Source organism: Moschus berezovskii, chromosome 20 (assembly GCF_049115385.1).
Source record: "Moschus berezovskii isolate FMDL1 chromosome 20, NW_MosBer_1.0, whole genome shotgun sequence".
Taxonomy (NCBI): domain Eukaryota; kingdom Metazoa; phylum Chordata; class Mammalia; order Artiodactyla; family Moschidae; genus Moschus; species Moschus berezovskii.
In genome coordinates, this window is record NC_142479.1 from 62,027,030 (window position 1) to 62,042,957 (window position 15,928).

The window sequence follows — 15,928 nt, forward strand, 5'->3', positions numbered from 1 at the left end:
TCTCCCGGGGCCCCCTCGCAGTGTCTGCCTGTTTCACTGCCGGAGGATCCACGAGTGAAGACGCAGCTCTCTTGGTCTCGGACTTTTACTCCACTCCACGCCCACGTACAGCCTGGGCCCCTCCCCTCCCAGGTACAGCTCCCCGTAGGCCCCACCCCGACCCGTCAGAGCTTCAACAGCTTCGGGGCTACGAGACGGGCGGGATCGCGGAACCCGGCCACCTGCCATCCCCGGATAGTCCGGAGCCTTCATCCCTCTGGTGTACCCGCGCGCGGATGGGGCGCGAAGAATCCGGAACCAAATGTCAGGGCTCGCTTTTCCGGCCGGCGGAACCTGAGCGGTGTACCGAGGTCGCCCGGACGGCGGCCGACAGACTCAGGTTACCATGGCAACGCGGAGGGACTAGAGGCTGCTCGGGGCCAGCGTTCCGGGTGAGGCGCGGGCGCGGGGGCGACGCGGCGGGGCGCCGAGGGACCTCAAGGGCCCGCGGTGCGAGAAGGTGTGGCCCTTTGGGTCGCTTTTCACGGGCGTCGTCGCTTTTCTTGGAAAAACCTGAGGCGTCCAAGTCCTGCCAGATGCCGCGCACTCCCTTGGGGCCACCCTGCAGGGCTGTGGGCGCGAGAGCGGTGCTGGGCCCGCGGAGCCCGGTACGCAGAGCCCCGGCTTTTCTCTGCAGCGCCCGTGTCGCAGGCGGGGTGGGAGGGCTGGGGCGTTCGCTGGCGCCTGGAGTGCTCTGCGTTGTTATCCGACCCCTTCAGGAACCTGAAGAGCTGGGCGCTGCAGAGATAGGAGAGTTTACCGGTTCCACAGGTTCAGACCCAGGCACCCTGGTCCAGAGTAACTCAAGAAAAAAAAATATTTGAGATTTACAAAAGAGTTGCAGAAGAAGTATAAAGATTGCCTCGGTACTTTTACCGAGGTGCCCCCAAACGTTAATCTCTTACGTTACCATAGTTCTTTTTAGCAAACTGAGGAAACTTAACTCATACAAAACCATTATCTAATATACAGGATTTATTCAGACTTAGCAATTATCCCATGGATAACATTTCTCATTTACAAGATCCGGTCCAGGACTGTCCGTGTTTTCTTTCTTGTTCTTTAATCTGGAGCGCTTCCTCAGTCATTCCTTGACTTTTATGAGTCAGTTATTTTGTAGAATGCCCCTCAGTTTGGGTTTATCTGATGTTCCCTTATGATTACTTTTAAGTTATGCATTTTTGGTAAGAAAAACCTTACCTGTGAAATTGTGTTTTTCTTTGCATCTTATCAGGAGTCATATAATGTCGATTTGTCCCATTACTGCTAATACTAACTGGTCGTTTGTGTTAGGAGATATCTACAAGGTGTTTCCATCATTGAGTTAACCATTTTCCCCGTGGGGAGTTAGTTACTTTCAAAGTGTGTAGATATATTGTTTATAACCATACTGCCAATCACTAATTTTAGCATCCAGAAGTGAGCATTTTCTGAAACAATTTTAAGTGTTGCTTTTGCCACAGAGTGATTTTTTTCATTTCCATTATTTTTACTTTTTAAGTTGGAATTCTAGTGTAAGGAAGAACCTTCCATATTTTAATTTATTCAGCTATTTATCTTGGTGTAGACATTTTAATTCTATTTCATAGGTTATAGACCATTACTAAGGGCTTCCAAGGTGATTCAGTGGTAAAGAATCTGCCTGCCAATGCATGAGACACGAGAGATGGGGGTTCAATCCCTGGGTTAGGAACATCCCTTGGAGCAGGAAATGGCAACCCACTCCAGTATTCTTGCCTGGAAAATTCCATGGACAGAGGACCCTGGCCGGCTACAGTCGATGGGGTTGCAAAGAATCACACAAGACTGAGCATGCACACACACAAATCCATTACTATCATTTATTTTGTTGCTCTGTTGTGCAGATTTGGCCCATTCAGGTTGGCTTCTGTGTCCTTTTTAACCTATCCCCAACATTTTGAGCACTTCCTTATTTTCTGGTACCATAGGATATTCTGGACTCAATCTTGTGCTTTCCTTGACCTAACCTGGAATCAGAAATTTCTCTAAGGAGTGTTGGTTCCTTTTAATTTAGAAGGTTTTTTTTTTAGAAACCAAGATCTTTGGAGGTATGCTCATTGCTACAGGAGGGTTATTACTTTTTGCCTTTCTCAATGTGCAGCACTAGGAAACATAAATTTGTGTACACCCTATACCTCTGTATCTATTTCTATATCCGTATATCTGTGTATATATTACAAACTGAGTTTATACCTCCAGTTTCAATCAGTCACCACAGGGTTCTTTCTATTAATACATTCCTTTTTGCTCTCTAACTCTGGCTGCTGCTGTCTCAGGCTGGTCTTATCTTTGTCCCCAAGTCATGTCTGACTCTCTGCAACCCCAGGGACTGTAGCCCACCAGGCTGCTCTGTCCATGGAATTCTCCAGGCAAGAATAGTAGAGTGGGTTGCCATTTCCTTCTCTAGGGGATCTTCTCGACCCAAGGATCGAACCTGCACCTCCTGCGCTGGCAGGTGGATTCTTTACTACTGAGCCGCAGGGGAAGCCCTGTTGTCCTCAGTATGTTTACCTTTTTGCTCAGTCCTGGAGAAGGAAATGGCAACCCACTCCAGTGTTCTTGCCTGGAGAATCCCAGGGACGGGGGAGCCTGATGGGCTGCCGTCTATGGGGTCGCACAGAGTCAGACACGACTGACGCGACTTAGCAGCAGCAGCAGCAAACTACATATAGTTTCAGTATTACCAAGCCATATTTCTGTGAAAAACAAACCTACTTAAGTAGGGTATGATATTTGCATGTGCTTGTTTTTTATTTTTTCTTTAAATATATAGTCAAAATCTATTTTACAAAGTTGCCTTAGTGTATTTATGTTATTTGTAATAAAGTTAGGTTCATTTGTTTCTGGTTATATTTCACTTAGAGTCCTTATTGATTCCACCCCCCCACCCCCACCCCCACCCCCACCCCCCGTGCTGTGCAGTTTGTGGGATCTTAGTTCCCCAACCAGGGATTGAACCTGGGCCCTCGGTGAAAGCACGGAGTCCTAACTACTGGACCGCCAGGGAATTCCCAAGTCCTTACTGATTTTAAGTCTTGGTATGTGAAACATTTATGTGGTTCTAAAAGTATGAGCAGATTATCAGCTCTTAACTACAAGACTGTTCAACTTATCTCCTATCATTTATTTGTTTTTTTGGGCAGGGTGGGGGAGGCATGGGAATTTGGCAGCTGTAAATTTGGATTAAAAAAAGCGCTATATTCGCCTCACTTGAGCAGTATCCCTCATCCCCAGCAAGTTCCAGTGATGGAATTAAGATCCATCGGCTGCTCTTCTCTCACCTCAGGTTTTACAAATGGTTGTGGGTACTATTTGGCAGTCAGTGAAGGACAGGTGGACATGAATTTGAGTGAACTCCGGGAGTTGGTGATGGACAGGGAGGCCTGGCATGCTGTGATTCATGGGGTCGCAGAGAGTTGGACATGACTGAGCGACTGAACTGAACTGAACTGAAGGACAGGAGTCACAGGCCCATAATTTTCACCCTCTTGATCCCCTTAATGATCACCTGTAGTGAGCTTCGTTCACTCGGGGGTTCCAGAGGGTGCCAGCCTTGAGTCCTTTATCCCGAATACAGAGATGAGCCACCTCTGGACTTTCAAGTCCCACAAACGTGTTTCACAGATTGAGCTTATTAAATATATTTACAGAGCACCAGTAAGACAACATTCTGTATCTGACTTTGAGCCTTTATAAACAGCGTTTTGTGTAACTTTTAGATTTTGCAACTGCTTAGGTTTTACTGAGGTCATGCAATGTATTTTCAGTTAAGTACTTGTCAATATTTATTCTAAAACAGCTGCTCCAAGTTTTCAGTCAGATGAACAAAAATATGATCAGTTCCATTGTGATGTCTGCAGTTGGGTAGCCTGTGAGTTCCTCTCTGACTTGAACGTGCTTTGTTCTAATGACTTGGTCATCTTGGCAAGGGCTGAGATTGGCAAGGACAGAATCATTCTGCCAGGCTCCCGCCCAGTACATCTGGCTTACAATCCCAGCAGGCAGCATGCCAGAGAGGTGAGGCCCGGCCAGGGCAGAGCAGGGCAGGGCAGGCCCCTCTGCAGAGCCAGCTTGGCTTGGAAAGCTTTTTCTCTTCCATGGAGCTCCTTTTCATAATTCCTTCAGTTCAGTTCAGTTCAGTTCAGTTCAGTCGCTCAGTCGTGTCCGACTCTTTGCGACCCCATGAATCACAGCACGCCAGGCCTCCCTGTCCATCACCAACTCCCGGAGTTCACTCAAACTCATGTCCACAGAGTCGGTGATGCCATCCAGCCATCTCACTCTCTGTCGTCCCCTTCTCCTCCCGCCCCCAACCTTTCCCAGCATCAGAGTCTTTTCCAGTGAGTCAACTCGTCGCATGAGGTGGCCAAAGTATTGCAGTTTCAGCTTTAGCATCAGTCCTTCCAATGAACACCCAGGATTGATCTCCTTTAGAATGGACTGGTTGGATCTCCTTGCAGTCCAAGGGACTCTCAAGAGTCTTCTCCAACACCACAGTTCAAAAGCATCAATTCTACGGCGATCAGCTTTCTTCACAGTCCAACTCTCACATCCATACATGACCACGGGAAAAACCATTGCCTTGACTAGACGGACCTTGGTTGGCAAAGTAATGTCTCTGCTTTTTAATATACTATTAAGGTTGGTCATAACTTTCCTTCCAAGGAGTAAGCGTCTTTTAATTTCCTATTTTTTGCCCCAAACTCTTTTTAAGTATGATAGTGGCTGTCAGGAGATGCTTGGCCATGGGTCCTCCTCGCAGCCCTTTCCCTGTTGTTATCCGTGAAGAGACACCTCCGAGTCTCTCACTGCCTGGACATGCCAATTTCTGAGCCTTTTTCTCGCTGGTCCCTTTGATCTGACAAGGATGGTCCTGCACGGTCAGGGTCAGCCGCTGCAGACCACTGCTGGGTTTTGGGTAAGAGAGTGAGTGGGTGCCCAGGCTCTTCCACACTGTCCACTATCTGCTGTGTAGTCTGCGGCAGTGGCAGTGCTCCAGGGGTGCATTCCTGCTCACTCAGGACTGAGGTGTTCTTCCAGGTGGGGCTTCTGCTGCTTGTGTCTGTTTGCAGCCTGCAAAGTTTCCATGTTTGGGAAACCAAGGCTTTCATGAGGAGTAATTCCCCTCTTCCTAAACCCAGGGGTTTCCAAGTGCCTTTTAGAATTAACAGATTAATCTTCTTTAGATTAAAAAAAAAAAAAACAACGAAGTTGAGAAAGTTCAGCATTTTACAGATGAGAACATCAGAGTGATGAGATGACCTAGCATAGAGTCGCTGAGCCCACTGGTTCTCTTTGAAGACCATGAGTGCTATGGGCCAAGCTGAGTTGACAGTGGGCTCCCCACCTACCACCTTCCAGTTTCCCCAGTTTTGTTTGATCCCTCCTGGAAACTGGATGCTTGCTGGGGATGCCTACTGGCTGACAGACAGATTGGGTCCAGATTTTGAATCTTGTGTCTAATAAAATCCATTAATCTCAGCCTCGGCACTTTTAGGATTTATAACGGAAGCAGGGCTGTATTGGAGTGGGAAGGAGAGGAGCACAAGCGCTGGGCATGTCGCGGTGCAGTGGAGCGTACACAGTAGAAGCTGGTTTCTTTCTGGGGATCAGCTGGAGGCCCAGAGGGAGCTGTACTGGGCAAGGTGGGCTAGCCCCCATCCTAGGGGTCTTTTTTAAAAAGATAATTTTATTTATTTTTTGGCAGTGCTGGGTTTTCATTGCTGTGCGGGCTTTTCTCTGGCTGCAGAGAGCCAAGGCTACTCTCTAGTTGCAGTGAGCGAGCTTCTCATTTTGGTGACTTCTCTTATTGTGGCGGATGGGCTCAAGGACATGCTGGGTTCATCAGTTGTGGCACGTGGGCTCAGCCATTGTGACTCGCTGGCTCTAGAGCACAGACTCAGTAGTTGTGGCACACAGGCTTAGTTGCTGTGAGGCATGTGAGATCTTCCCGGATCAGGGATCGTACACGTGTCTCTTGCATTGGCAGGCGGATTCTTTACCACTGAGCCACCAGAGAAGCCCCCTAGATGTCTTCATATACTGTACCAAACAGGTTGAACTTTTTTTCCAACAAGGCCATGTGCCGTGGGCACAGTATCACATAATCAGATTTTTATTCTAGAAGTGTAATTCCCATGGGTGGCTGTGCGATCGGTGCATTTAAGAGGCAAGCCTACGGGAGTCCTCAGAAGAGGGAGCCCCATTGACCTCACAGACCTTGGCCTGCTGTCTCCATAAAGAACCATAGTGGTGACTCATGGGCACTTCATCAATGATCACAGTAGCATCAGTATCATTTAAAGTTGTATATTTGCTTAAAAACTGATTCTTTGCCTGTGATTGTGCATAGGTATGTGGGTGGCCTGTGAATGCATGATTTCTGTTGACAAGTGAGTTCTGTGCCAGACCCCAGAACTCGCTAGGCCACCCACCAGCTCGCACTCACACAGCCCCACCATAGGCAGCTGGGTTTGTGCATATGTTGGGGTTTGCGGGGGGCCAGCCATTAGATGTTCAATTAGTGTGGGTGAACCTGAAATTTTGGAGGTCACTGAGTCGCCTTGTTATCTCACACTGGACTTTGCCTGAACTTGGTGGCCAACCTGACCTGCCGGAACCCTGGTTTCCCAGTGGTCCTGGGCACCCTGCGCCAGGGCAGGGGCCACAGCTGAGCAGGATGTGAGCCTCCTGAAGGCTAAGCTGAGCCACTTCCTGCTATTTCCTGCTGGAGGCTGGGGCCTCCAGCCACTCCCAGAAGTTCCCTCCTCCTCCCTTTATTCCTGTGCATCTCTGTCTTGTCCCAGCAAGGATGACAACTCGTTGGGGTGGGGACCTGGCCCCTGTGTCTCCAGCAGGTGAAACAGTATTTGTCATGTAGTGAGTGCTGAATAAATACTTGTTAAATGAATAAATGAATGTATTTAAGAAAGTTTGCTATGTCTATGAGAATTTTACGTTACTTAATATTATGTTTCTCTGGCTACAATGATATACGTCCTGCATGGAATAGAAGCAAGCATTTGTTCTCTCCTTCAGTGTGCCAGAAATTGGGGTACAGAACAGTGTACCTAGGACTTACGGCCGGACATCCTTGGGGAATCCCCTCAGCTGTCTGCTTGGGGGAAATACTTGGCCCCTGACTGAATTTGAAGCCAGTAACTCCAGTTTTTTACTGAATTCAAAACTTGTTAAAGTGAATGTTGGTTTTCCTGTAGTTCATTGATACCTCCAGTAACACATGTAAAGCTCAAGTTATTGTCAATCTAGAGTGACCGGAGCTGAAGGGTGAGGGCTGGCGATCAGAGTGTGGGGGGCTAGGGTATGTTGGAGTGGGGGAAACCGTGGATGAGGTGGCAGAGGTGGGCCAGGCAAACTCAGTGGATGCAGGGCCGTCCTCTGTGGTGGAGCGCACAGGGCTGTGGGCACTTTAAAGAAGCCGAGCCTTTGGAGGAGGAGGAAGAAGGGTTTGGAAGGGCCCCAGGGAGCAGAGATACCTGCCTTCCCCTAGTTCCCCTGCTCTAGTTCCAGAGCCCCATGTTTATGAGTGTCCTGGGATAGTTTTTTTTCTATTTAGTTATTTAGTACACACTTTTGAGTGCCTCCTGTGCGCTGGAGTTCCAAGTATGGGATACCATGTGGAACGTGTAGGCAAGAATGGCACATAAGCAGTAAACCGCTCTCCTGATAAGTGCCAAGCAGAGAACTTGGATGTGAATGGGGCTCCGTCCTTGCACCAGTTTTGGTTGAAGATTCGGGAGGATTTCCTGCAGTGACACTTAGGTTGGTCTCAGTGACCGGAAGGAGCCTACATGCCAGTTTCCAGGCAGAGGGGCAGCTGACTGACAAGAAAGATTAGGCACCTCCCAGCCCTGAATGTGGTGATCCAGGTGTTGTAAGCGGACTGAGGAACAGGAAGCCCTTGTGGGTGTGGTGGGGAGGGAAGCCTTTTTTTTTTTTTTTAACCCATCCCTTTGGTGGCCATAAAAGGGCAAGTGTGTAGTAGAGGAGCCAGTTCAGGGTCTGGAATCAGCGAGGCTCCAGGTGAGAGATGACGGTGGCTGAAGGGCGGCCTGGGGGATGAGAGACAGCAGGAAATACAGGCTGGTTCCAGGTGTTTAGCTTGGGCAGCCTGATGGAGGGGGGGTGCCATTGACAAGCTGAGGGCCACAGGGGCAGGGGCACACAGAATCAAGGATGGCAGGCCCAGGGGTTTCCGTCAGGTGCCTGTGGGTAGGGTGGGACTGCCTAGCAGGAGTGGGGGTGGAGGCCGGAGCTCTGCCCACGGTTGGCCCCGGCGGAGCTCTCCTCAGCTCCAGAGCCCTGTGGGGAGGCCACCACGCCTCCCTGGTTAGGATGGCGCTATCAGGACACTTGCTTTTTCCTCCCTCCCTGCTGTCACGGTCAGAAGGCCTGCTTCCTCCCGGATGCCACTCGTCAGGGGCTGCTTCCTCCACCAAGCATTATCAGCACACACCTGGTAGACATCTTACATTTACCTCAGTTTCCACACTAACTGCCGAGGATTAGTTCCAGCCCCACGGGATGCCCGTGGCAAGTCCAGGTTGTCGTCTGTGCTTCTCCTGGCTGCTCTGAATCAGGGCAGGACCCCTCTCCTCAGGTGCAGTAATGTCCCAGAGCAGCTCCCAGAACCCTGGGAAGGGTTCACTTACTAGATCCACGGTTTATTGTAAGTGGACACAACTCTGAGCGGCCAGTTGGAAGAGACGTACAGGACAAGGTAGGCGGGAGGGGCTGGGAGCGCCCACCCCTCTCTCCCAGCATACTGCCCTCCACGTCGCCACACCTTCACCAGCCTAGAAGCTCTCCAAAGCTGGCAGTTCAGGGATTTTTATGGGTGCTTTTGAAATCATGCGTAATAATTAGTCAAGCCCATTCACCTGCCTTCACTGATCAGGGTGGTTTTAAGACTTGGATATCCTGCCAGCAACATGTAACCTAAACGACATTTGCCTGAGTTGTTTTCCGGGACTTGGAGTCAGCTGCATCTAGTTTGAGCTGGGCCAGTTAAGACTGGATAGGATCACTGACCCTCCAAAAGGACAAGTAGGAATGTCCGCTTGGTGACCTTTTGACATCGGAGAGTCGAAAACCCCACCCTCAAAACGTGCAGAGGGGGACTTCCCTGCGGGTCTGGTCCCTGGTCCCTGAAACTACTGAGCCCGCATGCACCACAACTCGAGGGAAGCTCACACCCCGCAATAAAATGCCCTGCATGTCACAACCAAGACCTGATGCAGCCACATGAGTTAATGAATTTAAACAAGAAAACGTGCAGAGACCTGTATCCTAGTGTGTAAGGAGGATACTGCGGATAATTAGGATAACTGTGAAGATCGGTTACCAATCTGCTGCTTCTTTTTAATATTGATTTATTTGACTGCCCTGTGTCTGAGTCATCGCTTGCAGAATCTAGTTCCCTGACCAGGGATTGAACCCAGGTGCCCTGCATTGGGAGCGCAGAGTCTTAGCCACCGGACCACCAGGGAAGTCCCATTTTTCAATCCCCTTTCCTCATGCTCCCCACACCTCTGACCCCCCTGCTTCTTTATTCCTGATCTCATAAATACCCCAAGCCACTTGTCTCTGGGGAGGTGGATTTAAAATCCATTGTCGTCGCTTGACTGTCTTGCAAATAAAGACTGCAAACCTTTTTGTCTAAGGGAGTTTTGTTGTATGGGGGCAAAATGAACCTAGTTGCCAGCCAGGAGGTTAAGTCCAGAGGGACTTTTTGCCTGTGGCTAGTGGGCCCCTTGCTGGTCCTGAAAGACTGTGGACAAGTCTGAGCAGCTGCCTGGTCTACATTTTCCAGGGACTGGCCCCTGAATCTCCCCAGGAAGGTGCTGCTGAGATTTGGTGCTTAGTTTTGTTTTGCAGCAAAGAGACAGGTTCTGGGTTTTGAGCATTTGGGTTTGGAAGATGTCTTTTGGTTGAGTAACCTCCTTTAAAGAAACGCACTTGTGCTTAGATTGTTTGGCTGCTGCTGCTGCTAAATCACATCAGTCGTGTCCAACTTTGTGCAACCCCATAGACGGTAGCCCACCAGGCTCCCCCATCCCTGGGATTCTCCAGGCAAGAACACTGGAGTGGGTTGCCATTTCCTTCTCCAATGCATGAAAGTGAAAAGTGAAAGTGAAGTCACTCAGCCGTGTCCGACTCCTATCGACCCCATGGACTACAGCCTACCAGGCTCCTCCACCCATGGGATTTTCCAGGCAACAGTACTGGAGTGGGTTGCCATTGCCTTCTCCGATTGTTTGGCAGTCCTGTGCAAATCATGGGTTGGAGGCGCATCTGGCAGGATTTTGACAATCCTGACCAGATTATACAGGCTGATTAAACAATTAGCCACTGGTAATTGATTTCAGCCTCCAGCTCCTCTCCACTCCCTGAAAATTGGGAGGTGGAGCTGCAAGTTTCAACCCTCTAATCCTGTGGTTAGTTCCCCTGGAAACCAGCCCTCATTCATTGGTTATCCAAGGGCTTTCCAAACTCACATCATTAACTGATTCAGGTGTGGTTGAAAGAGGTTTGTTATGAATAATGGGAGACATCATTTCACCCAGAGTTTTTTTAGGAACTAGGAACAAAATCTCAGTATAACCAAAGATACCTGTTTAGCTCCTGTCATCTAGGAAATAAGGGTTTTAGGAGCCTGATGCCAGGAACCGTGGATGAAGACCACAGTAACATGTTACTCTATCACAGCATCACAGGGCCCTGTGATCTCCTCCTGCTCTCTCAGCCTCTCGTGCCTGTGCCCTCTCCCTGTGGGGAGGGGCGGGGACTCCCCTCTGTACCTCCTCTCTGCTGCAGTAACCCTGAGACTGGCTGGGCTGGAAGTACGTGTGTCTCTTCCCTGCCGTGAGCCTGGCCCACACCACCATTGGACACCAGGCAAGAGTTGTGGATGGATATTTGTGTCCGGATTGAGCTCATCTCGGACCCCTGAGGATTAAGGGTGCAGTGACCAGTCTTAAGAAATGATAGTGTTTGTCACACAATTGCTGTTAAGAACATCTCCTGTGTAAGGTTCAGGGGGCCAGCACAGCAGGCCTGTGGGCCAAACTTAGCCTACCCATTTTCTGTCTTCTTTGGCTGCTTTCATGCAGAGTTAAGACGTTTCCATAGAGACCCTGTGACCCACAAAGTCCCAAATATTTACTGACTGGCCCGAAAAGGAACAAAGCTTGCCAGGCCCTGCCCTGCACAATCTATTACCCTTATAGGAAGAACTGCTGCTGCTGCTGCTGAGTCACTTCAGTCGTGTCCGACTCTGTGTGACCCCATAGACGGAAGCCCACCAGGTTCCCCTGTCCCTGGGATTCTCCAGGCAAGAACACTGGAGTGGGTTGCCATTTCCTTCTCCAATGTGTGAAAGTGAAAAGTGAAAGTGAAGTCGCCCAGTCGTGTCCGACCCTTAGCAACCCCGTGGACTGCAGCCTACCAGGCTCCTCCATCCATGGGATTTTCTAGGCAATAGTACTGGAGTGGCTTGCCATTGCCTTCTCCGATAGGAAGAACTACATAAGGAATATGTCTAGATCTAATAAATGCCAGATTGCCTTACTTTTTCCATATGAAGGGTGCAAATCCATATGAAGATGGATCCTGTCTTCCTTTGTGCCTTGCCTTCTAACAAGCCGCCCTTAGTACTTCATAATTACCCGGCCTTTATTGCCCAGTCCTAATGTGCTTCATGTTGTGTTTTCTTATTTTATTTTTCTGTGTTCTGACCACTGTTGTGCTCCGCTCAGAGAAACAAATGTCTAGAAAGCTTGTTTCATTTTCCCACTGTCCGCTGGGGTAGCCCAGCACACAGCACACATCTTCCAGAAAACACACCCTTACTGTTTCTTTAGTCCTGATGGAATATTTTCAGTTCAGTTCAGTTCAGTTCAGTCGCTCAGTCGTGTCCGACTCTCCGCGACCCCATGAATCACAGCACGCCAGGCCTCCCTGTCCATCACCAACTCCCGGAGTTCACTCAAACTCATGTCCACAGAGTCGGTGATGCCATCCAGCCATCTCATTCTCCGTCGTCCCCTTCTCTTCCCACCCCCAACCTTTCCCAGCATCAGAGTCTTTTCCAGTGAGTCAACTCGTCGCATGAGGTGGCCAAAGTATTGCAGTTTCAGCTTTAGCATCAGTCCCTCCAATGAACATCCAGGATTGATCTCCTTTAGGAGTCTCTAAATACAAACCCAGACCATTCTGACAATTTATCCTTTACTTTTTTATTTTTTCATATTGCTACCAGGATGTTATAGTATAATCAAATAATTTTGATTACAACAGATAATTTTTTGGTGGGGTATGTATGGACTTGCTTTTTGTTTTTTTGCTGTCTTCCTCTAGAGTTTTATGTGTTGTACTATTAGTGGTCACCTTTCAAAGGGCAAAGAGTTCACAACTCATAAACTAAGCAAGACTCGGGCTGTCTGAGGACACAGGACTGTCTGTTTCCACAGTGCTGGTGCAGCAGATCTGCAGGTGTCTGAGTTGAGGTCCCTCAAAGCATTCCATCACAATAAACCTGATGCCATCAAAGCCTTGAACAACGTGAAAAATTTGTCCATTTCTTACCTTCACTGAGTTTTGGAAAGTAAGGGTTCATGGTAGAACTATTGTTGGTTTTTGTTAGTAATTTCAGGAGTGAAATAAACTTCATGTCTCTAAAAAAAAGTAGTGTTGTTTCTGGTTCAGAGAGTGTTTACTGTCAATGTAATGCTTAAAAAAACAAACCAACCAAAGACCCTTAGGTTCTCTTGTTCTTGTTTCTGGGTTTGCCTGTGGATATTTGCTTTACTTTGATCAAGGGAGACCAGTATTGATGCTGCTGGTACCCCTCAGGGGAGGGGCTACATGGAATCTTTACAACCCGCAGGTTGTCTTCACAGGCCCCTGAAATCCTGTTCCTGTTAGAAATCTCCCTCTGTCCAGGAGGAATTCTGTGAATGTGTATTGACCCTGTGTGTTGAGATGGCCTGGGACTGTATGTCTTTTCATCTTAAAATAAGACCCACTTAAAATGAATCAGACATTTCAGATGCTTTGAGGACAATGATACACAGAAGTTACTGCCAGATGCCTGTCTCAGACCCCACCTGGCTTTCCTGGAAAAGCCCTCTCAGAGCCAGGCATCACTCACATTCCACCCTCTGTCCCAGAAGATGCTCATGGCACCTGGACAAGCCTGCATCCCTCTGGGCCTGCTGTGTAGCTGGTGGGGCATGACCCATGGCCTCAGACTCACTGCATAAGTCAACCAGGGAGATATCACTCCCACTCCATCCCCACTCCACACCCCCACAAGCAGTTTTGCACGTGAGAATCCACCCCATCTCTGCTGGTGCTGGGACCAGAATAGTCATGGAGGTGCCCGGGTGGGGAGCAACTCTCGGCAGCCCTGCCCCATGTGTGGGCATCCTCAGTGGACATGGGAAGCAAGAGATCTCCAGACACTTGTTGGAAATTTGACAAAGTGGTTTTATGCTGTTGAATCTAACAGTTAAAAAACTGGAGTGGTGTATTATGTATTTTTTTCCATTTTTTTCCTAGCACTTTATTGTGTTTTTAAAAACATGTCTGTGCACGATAGATTGGACCCAAGAGCAGAGGAGCATGCTCCTGGATGGTGGATCTCCAGAGCTTCATTCCAGCTCCAGGAGTAGATCATGGGAGTGGGAAGGGGCACTGGCTCTCTGGAGCCTCGTGGGACTGGCAGGAGCAGCGTCGGGTTTTTATTTGTAAAATAGAGAGAGCACTTCATAAAACTATTTTAAAGAACCTAGTTCTTGTAAATGAGCAGGCAACACTCCCTGTCTTTCCTTCTTCTCTTCCCTCTGTTGCAGGGTGAGGAGAGGGTAGAAAGGGCCTTTGGAGTCTGGGCCTGTGTGCCCTTGCCCTGCTGGACCCTAGGGGAGCTGCCTTTGGCTCTCCAGAATTCAGGGTGTGACCAGACAGCTGGTAACTAGTCAGAGCATCCTCCTGCCTTGGTGGCAGCAGGCACTTAGGTGGGGGTCTGAGGTGGGCATTGTGGAGCACAGGTTTCCTAGCAGTGAAGCCAGTGCCCGCCTTCTCTTTGCTGCAGTTGCTGACATGATGCCCCCACCCTCGGAGCAGGACCTGAACGCCCTGCTGGCTCGCAAGGAGGAGGAGTGGCGAGTGCTGCAGGCCCAGCGCACCCAGATGCAGGAGGCGGCCCTGCAGGACACGCAGCGCAGACTGGAGGAGGCTCAGGGGAAGCTGCGGCGCCTGCGGGAGGACTTCATCTACAACCTGCAGGTGCTGGAGGAGCGGGACCGGGAGCTGGAGCGCTACGACGCCGCGTTCGCCCAGGCCCGAGGGCTGGAGGAGGCCAGGCAGGCCGAGGTGAGCGAGCTCAAGATCGAGGTGGCCAAGCTGAAGCAGGCGCTAGCCAGCGAGGCCCGGCGGCTGGAGGACCTGCAGCAGCAGTACCAGCAGAGGCTGCAGGAACACCGCCTGGAGCTGGAGCAGGTCCACAGGTGAGGGCCAGACCCCACGCCCTGCCCTCCACGGGCCTCCTTCCCCGCAGGCCTGCCCGGCTCCCACCTGCTCAGTGTTTGTCACAGGAAGGCAGGCAAGGCCATACGTGGATGTTTTCTTCTGGGTCCCAGTGCAGCTGAAATTAGTGGAGACTGGTTTAACTATTTGAAATTTTTTCCATGAGTTACAAATCCGAATTATTGTAATAAAACATATTTGAGCTTATAATTACAGTAAGTCCTCTACATATGAATGATATTCTGTTCTGAGGGCCTGTTTGTAAGTCCAGCAAAGTTAGTCCAGGTGCAGCTGGTAACTCGTTAGAGCATCCTCCTGCCTTGGTGGCAGCAGGCACTTGGATGGGGGTCTGAGGTGGGCGTAGTAATAGTACTACTGTACTGTGATTGGTTTATAGTACTTTTCACACAAATAATACATAAAAAACAAAAAATAAAACATTAAAAAAATTTTATTGTAGCATAGTTGTTTTACAGTGTTACGTTAGTTTCTACTGTACAGTAAAGTGAATATATGTGTGTGTATATATATATGTATTTTTTTTTTAATTTCCTTCCCATTTAGGTTACCACAGAGCTCTGAGTAGGGTTCGCTGTGCTGTACAGTAGGCTCTCACTAGGTATCTTATACACAGTATCAATAGTGTATATACTGTCAATCCCAGTCTCCCAATTCACCCTGCTCCCTCCACTTTCCCCCTTGTATTCATGTTTGTTCTCTACATCTGTGTCTCTTATTTCAGCTTTGCAAATAAACTCGTTTTTACCGTTTTTCTAGATTCCACATATAATGTTAATATATGTTACTTGCTTTTCTGTTTTTGGCTAATTTCACTCTGTGCTACATTACAGTCTCTAGGTCCATCCATGTCTCTACAAATGACCCAATGTCGTTCATTTTTATGGCTGAGTAACATTACACTGTTTATACGTACCACTTCTTTATCTATTTTTCTGGCATTTTTTGGCTTGGTTGGTTTTTTGTCATTTTTAAAACTTTTTACTTTTTAGCTGCACCACGCAGCATTGTGGAATTTTAGTTCCCCAATCAGGGATTGAACCCACACCCCCTGCAATGGAATCATAGTCTTCATCACTGGACCACCAGCAAAGTCCCTGCCTCTCCTCTGTTGATGGACATTTAGGTTGCTTCTGTGTCCTGACTATTGTAAATAGTATTGCAGTGAACATTGGGGTACATGTGTCTTTTTGAATAATGTTTTTCTCTGGGTATATGCCCAGTAGTGAGATTGCTGGGTCATATGGTAGTTCTATTTTTAGTTTCTTAAGAAATCTCCATACTGTTCTCCGTCAGTTCAGTT

At 48.8% G+C, this 15,928-nt stretch overlaps 1 protein-coding gene across 2 annotated transcripts in view; it reads left to right on the top strand.

Moving 5' to 3' along the window:
• The first annotated feature begins 306 nt into the window (after nt 1-306).
• CCDC57 (coiled-coil domain containing 57) overlaps nt 307-15,928 on the top strand; it is a 116,548-nt gene continuing 100,926 nt past the window's right edge. The window contains exons 1-2 of one of the 2 annotated variants that reach the window (XM_055408285.2): nt 307-431; nt 14,174-14,588. In XM_055408285.2, the coding sequence (XP_055264260.2) occupies nt 14,182-14,588 (407 nt within the window). In that variant the 5' untranslated portion in view covers nt 307-431; nt 14,174-14,181. Of the gene's footprint in view, nt 500-14,173; nt 14,589-15,928 lie in introns of both variants that reach the window. The other variant, XM_055408284.2, reaches the window with a different exon arrangement.